The 6063-nt window shown below is 56.4% G+C and overlaps 2 protein-coding genes across 2 annotated transcripts in view; one reads left to right on the top strand and one right to left on the bottom strand.

Annotated features, from left to right (window-relative positions):
- The window catches only part of NR1H2 (nuclear receptor subfamily 1 group H member 2), an 11360-nt gene extending 5303 nt beyond the window's left edge, over positions 1–6057 (bottom strand). Inside the window, 7 exon segments of the mRNA XM_032768580.2 lie at positions 3347–3526; positions 3937–4107; positions 4110–4143; positions 4579–4852; positions 5273–5419; positions 5717–5787; positions 5907–6057. Coding sequence (XP_032624471.2) covers positions 3347–3526; positions 3937–4107; positions 4110–4143; positions 4579–4852; positions 5273–5419; positions 5717–5747 — 837 coding nt within the window. The 5' untranslated portion in view covers positions 5748–5787; positions 5907–6057.
- Positions 1–6063, top strand: part of LOC116817991 (DNA-directed RNA polymerases I, II, and III subunit RPABC5-like) — a 256942-nt gene that overhangs the window by 143908 nt on the left and 106971 nt on the right. The gene's annotated exons all lie outside the window — the stretch shown is intronic.

Raw genomic sequence — 6063 nt, 5'->3', positions numbered from 1 at the left:
GTGTGCTTCCCACAGCGAGCCCACCCAGCGGGGTCCTGGGGAAGCCACAGGGTTCTGCACCCCCACTCTGCAGTCAGACGTGACTCTTAGCCAGCAAAACAGAGGTTTATTCGATGACAGGAACAGGGTCTAAAACACGCTTGTAGATACAGCGAACCAGACCCCTCGGCCGGGTCCATTCTGGGGGTAGTGAGCCAGACCCCTAGGTCTGCACTTCACTCCTCATCCCCAGCAAGCTCCAGACTAACCACCCCCTCCAGCCCCTCCCCTCTCCTCAGCTCCTTTCCCGGGCCAGGAGGTCACCTGATCTTTTTGTCTCCAACACCTTCAGTTGCCACCTTTGCAGAGGAGGGGCCCAGGCCATCAGTTGCTAGGAGAGAGAGTGCCAGGCATTTAGGTGCACTGGCCCTTTGCTCTGCAGCAATCACAAACCCTTATCCCACCACCTAGATACTTAAGCACTGCCTAGGGGACACTGAGGCACCAACACAGTGTTCAGAGCAAACATTAAGAACAGTCCCAGTTCGTCACACTGCCTAACTCCACAAGCGATGTGGCCTTAACAGCAAAAGTTCTGTGTCTCCAGACGCTGCTGTCAATGTCACATGCTCGGTTTCCTTCCAGCCTGCAACCGCTCCCACTGCGGTCAGTTCCTGGGAGAGTCACTGACGTCAAGAGCCGAGAGAGAGTCGCAGGAGCGAGGTGAGTGGAGGTCAGCGTCTCCCTCTCCCTTCTTTGAGGGTTACCCCCGCTGGGGTGCAGGCAACAAGCCGTCTCTTGTGGACGGGCCGTTTGATACGTTCCTGTGATGCAACGTACGTCTCTTAGGCCGTGGCTATGCTAGCACCAATGTTGGCAAAACTTGTAAGTGTCGACAGCTTCCTTCCTGCCAACTGAACAACTGTCTCGCTAGGTGATTGTCTGAAGGACGATAAAACCATCACGGAGAAACTAAATGAATTCTTTGCATCGGTCTTCATGGCTGAGGATGGGAGGGAGATTCCCACACCTGAGCCGTTCTTTTTAGGTGACAGATCCGAGGAACTGTCCCAGATTGAGGTGTCAGTAGACGAGGTTTTGGGGAAAAAAAGATAAACTAAACAGTAATAGGTCACCGGGACCAGATGGGATTCACCCAAGAGTTCAGAAAGAACTCAGATGTGAAATTGCAGAACAACTAACTGTAGTTTGTAACCTATCATTTAAATCTGCTTCTGTACCAGGTGACTGGAGGGTATCTAATGTGATGCCAATTTTTAAAAAGGGCTCCAGAGGTGATCCTGGCAATTATAGGCCAGTAAGTCTGACTTCAGTACCAGACAAACTGATTGAAACAAAATTGCCAGACACATCAATGAATACGATTTGTTGGGGAAGCATCAGTGTGGCTTTTGTAAAGGAAAATCATACCTCACTAATCTACTAGAATTCTTTGAGGGGGGTCAACAAGCATGTGGACCACGGGGATCCAGTGGACATAGTGTACTTAGATTTTCAGAAAGCCTCTCACCAAAGGCTCTTAAGCAAAGTGAGTTGTCATGGGATACGAGGGAAGGTTCTCTCATGGATTGGTAACTGGTTCAAAGACAAGAAACAAAAGGTAGGTATAAATGGTCAGTTTTCAGAATGGAGAGAGGTAAATAGTGGGTTCCCCCAGAGGTCTATACTGAGCCCAGTCCTATTCAACATATTCATAAATGATCTGGAAAAAGGGGTGAACCTTGAGGTAGCAAAATTTGCAGAGGATACAAAACTACTCAAGATAGTTAAGTCCCAGACAGACTGCAAAGAGCGACAAAGGGATCTCTCAAAACTGGGCGACTGGGCAACAAAATGGCAGATGAAATTCAACGTTGTTAAATGCAAAGTGATGCACGTCGGAGAACATAATCACTAAACGTATAAAATGATGGGGTCTAAATTAGCTGTTACCCCTCAAGAAAGAGATCTGGGAGTCATTGTGGAGAGTTCTCCGAAAACAGCGGCATCAAAAAAACGAAGAGAATAGTGGAAGTCATTAAGAAAGGAATATATAATCAGACAGAAAATATCATGTTGCCTCTATATAAATCCGTGGTCTGTTCACACCTCGAATACTGTGAGCAGGTGTGGTCGCCCCATCTCCAAAAAGCCATATTGAAATTGGAAAAGGTTCAGAAAAGGGCAACAAAAATGATTAGGGGGATGGAACGGCTTCTGGATGAGGCGAGAGTAATCAGACGGGGACTTTTCAGCTTGGAAAAGCGATGACTAGGGAGAGATATCCTTGAGGTCTATAAAATCATGGCTGGTGCAGAGAAAGTAAATCAGGACGTGTTATTTACTCTTTCTCATAACACAAGAACTAGAGGTCACCAAATGAAATGAACAGGCAGCAGGTTTAACACAAACAAAAGTAAGTATTTCTTCACACAACGCACAGTCAACCTGTGGAACTCCTTGCCAGAGGATGTTGTGAAGGCCAAGACCATAATAAGGTTCAAAAAAGGACTAGATAAATTAATGAAGGACAGGTCCATCAATGGCTATGAGCCAGGCTGGGCATGGATGGTGTCCCCAGCCTCTGTTTGCCAGAAGCTGGGAATGGACGACAGGGGATGGATCAGTTGATGATTCCCTGTTCTGTTCATTCCCTCTGGGGCACCCAGCACTGGCCACTGTTGGAAGACAGGATACTGGGCTAGATGGACCTTTGGTCTGACCCAGTCTGGCCATTCTTATGTTCTTAATCGATTACGCTGATACCTGGCTGGGGGCACCAGTGTGTCTTTGTCTCTGAAGAACTGCTTTGAGCCCACTTTTCTAACCTTGGAACATGTTACAGGAATGTTATACAGTGGACACTTATAGCTTCACATACAATGTCGATACACATATTTTACTATGACACTAATGTTCAGCAGATTATGAGTTTTTTTTAAAATGATACCTAACGAGACAAAGTTTGTACAAAATTTATCATAGGCTTGTAAAAGTGGGGACCATAATAGTACAGACATCATGGCCTCATGACACAGACTCACTTAATATCTCTCAGTCCTTAACTAACGTGTTTTACTGTTTTACCTAATCCAGCGTGTTTGAACTGAAGTGTTGGGGAAACTTCATTTGGGGTGGTAAGTTACATGTGTATTTTTTCTGATAAAGCAATAACGGACTTTACGTAAAGTGTATGGTCCAGGGGAGGGCTGGCCAGTACAGGACACACATTTCGGGGGGGAAAAATCTAGTGTAACCAAGGCTGGTAGGAGGAAAGTTACGGCTTGCTGCAACGCACGCAGACAGAGATGGGAAGTGACCTACATGCTGCCTCCCTCCCTACCCACCCCTGCCCCACCCCATTCACCTCAATGGTGCAGGCCTTGAGCAGCGCGATCTGGTCCTCCCTCGTGAGCTGCAAGAAGCCGGGCACCTGCTTGGCGAAGTCGACGATCTCCTGCACCGAGATGATGGCCAGCTCGGTGAAGTGGGCGAAGCGCTGCTGTCGGGCCTCCCGGCTGTTGGGGTCGGTGCCCAGGGGCCACGGCTGGGGGGGATGAGGAGGACAAGGGGGCAGTGAGACACACAGCATCCCAAAGGGCACCCAGTCCTGGATACCAGGGACACCCCCGACCCTGCCTCGCGTTGGGGCCTCCCAGACATGGAGGCGGGGGGCTGATGCCCCAGTGATGCCCAGATCTGGGGGGGAAGCCAGGCACAGCACCCTCCTCATGATGCCCAGATGGGGTGCTTGGGGGACACCCTGTAACAAAGTGGGAATTCTTGGTAATATTTTTACGCCACCCCTGCATGCCTCAGTTTCCCTCCATGCTTTGCGAGACGAAGGGTTAATGACACTTGTGGGGTTGAGTGGGAGACACAGCGGGTGTGGGGGGTGGAGGCTGGTTGCGAGCTGGGGAGCCCCCCTCCTCCCCCCCCCCCGGCGTGGCCCCTCACCGTGACTTTGGGCTGGTCGCTGAAGGAGCGCTTGTTGCACTGCTGCTGGGCTGCCACCAGCTGCTGGATCATGAGCTCCTGCTGGGGGCTGAGCCGGGCTGGCTCGGCGAGGGGTGTTGTGGGAAGGGGGGGCACCTGGGCAGCGGCCTTCCCCCACTGGCCCCCTTCTGCTGCTGCTGCCGCCGCACCTTCTTCTTCCGGCAGTTGCTCCCTCGACCAGCACGCCTGGGTAAGGGGGGGAGCCGGGTTTGGTGGCCAAACCTCCACAGAGCCCCTATCACCCTCCCCAGATTGCTCCTGCCCCCACACCTTCCTGGTTGCCCTCCACTCACCCCAAAGTCCGCCACCCCTCCTCGGTGCCCCCTCTCCCCTCCTACCCTCCCCGGTGCCCCCATCTCCCCCAAAGCCCCCCAGTGCCCCCTACTCCACCCTCAACAGGTGCCTCTGTCTCCCCACCCTCCCAGTGCCCCCCAATCTCTTCCCCAAAGTTTCCCAGTGCCCCCTCCCCCCCCAGACCCTCCCTGGTGCCTCCAATCTCCCCCCCAAGCCCCTCCTACCCTTCCTGGTGCCCCCTAACCCCCGACCTTCCCTGGTGCCCCCCAATCTCTCCCCAAAGCCTCCCCGGTGCCCCCCGGGCGGGACTCACACTGCTCGCGCATGCCAGCCTGGTGGCACTTGCGCAGGCGGCAGAGTTGGCACTTGCGGCGCATGTACATGTCCATGTGGCAGTGCCCGGCGCCCCGGCACACGTACTGCGCCCCCTTCATCACGCTGCGCCGGAAGAAGCCCTTGCAGCCCTCGCAGCTCAGCACATTGTAGTGGAAGCCCGAGGCCTTGTCCCCGCAGACGCTGCACAGCTCCGTGCCCAGCATCTTCGGCGCCGGCCCCTTCTTCCGCCGCCGCTCCGGCTCCTCCGCTGGGGGCAAGGGGGGATGAGAGCCGCCGGACACCCCAGTACGCCCCGCCCAGCCCCCCACTGAACAACCCCCACATGGAGCCCTCCGGCCACCCCCGCCGGGCCCCTTCTTCTGCCACTGCTCCGGCTCCTCCACTGGGGGTGGGGGGGGGTGAGAGCTGCCGGACCCCCCCGGTACCCGCCGCCCAGCCCCACACCTAGCAATCCCTACATGGAGCCCTCCAGCCACCCCCGCCTGGCCCCTTCTTCCGCTGCCGCTCCGGTTCCTCCGCTGAGGTGAGAGCTCCCAGACTCCCCCCAGTCCCACACTAAACCACCCCTCCATGGAGCCCCCCGACGCCCCACAGTTTCATGGGGCCCAGGACCTTCCATGCCAACCCCACTCTGTCCCCCACCCCCAGTGCCCCCAAGCCCTCTCACCAGCACTGTGCGTCGACCCCTCCCCATCAGTGCCCAGCACCTCGGTCTCTGGGGTGAGCGCTGCCTCCGGCCTCGACTGGGGCCCCTCCTCCTTCACCTGGGTCCAGGGGGCTCCAGGGGAGTTGGGGGGCGGAGGCTCCCCATCCTCTGGGGGCAGGGAGAGGGATGGGTTACTGGGGGGTTCTCGATTGGGGCATGTGTCTGCAGCTGCCTAGACACGTGGGTTCCTCTGTGGGGGCTGTGACTGGGGGGAAAAGCCCGGACGCCTGGGTCCCTCAGCACAGGAGCTGACACCGGGGAATTGGCCTGGGTCCCTCAGCAGGGGAGGTGTGACATGGGCAGGGAGGAGGCAGGGACGCCTGAAGCTGCCCAGATGCCTGTAGCCGCCAGGACACCTGGGTTCCCCAGTAGCTCCCCTATACTCCCCATGTGCCAGTGACTCACCCAGCGGCAGGTCAGAGCCCGGCGTGGCCATGTCAGGATCCGGGGGCTCCCAGCTCCGCGGGGATGGGGTGCTAAGGACAGAAACAGACAGACAGATGGGGCGTCACGTTGCCCAGCCACGACCCCCTCCCCCGGGGCACTGAGGCCACCAGGCGACTGGGAAACCTCCCCCCAGAACCCTCCGTCTCACCATGTTCCCCCGCAGGAAGGGGGCTCAGCCGGCCGGGGCCCAGATGCTGCTGGCTGCCTCCTGGACACAGGGACCAACCGGCGGGGGGGCAGAGGCCAGGGGGACAGGGAGGGATCGGGAGGCTGGGGGCCTGGAGGGAGGCAGAGGTCGGGGGGAG

This window comes from Chelonoidis abingdonii, chromosome 11 (assembly GCF_003597395.2).
Source record: "Chelonoidis abingdonii isolate Lonesome George chromosome 11, CheloAbing_2.0, whole genome shotgun sequence".
In the NCBI taxonomy this organism is placed as follows: Eukaryota; Metazoa; Chordata; order Testudines; family Testudinidae; genus Chelonoidis; species Chelonoidis abingdonii.
The sequence above is the reverse complement of the archived record's forward strand: the minus strand, read 5'-3'. Positions and strand labels throughout refer to the sequence as shown.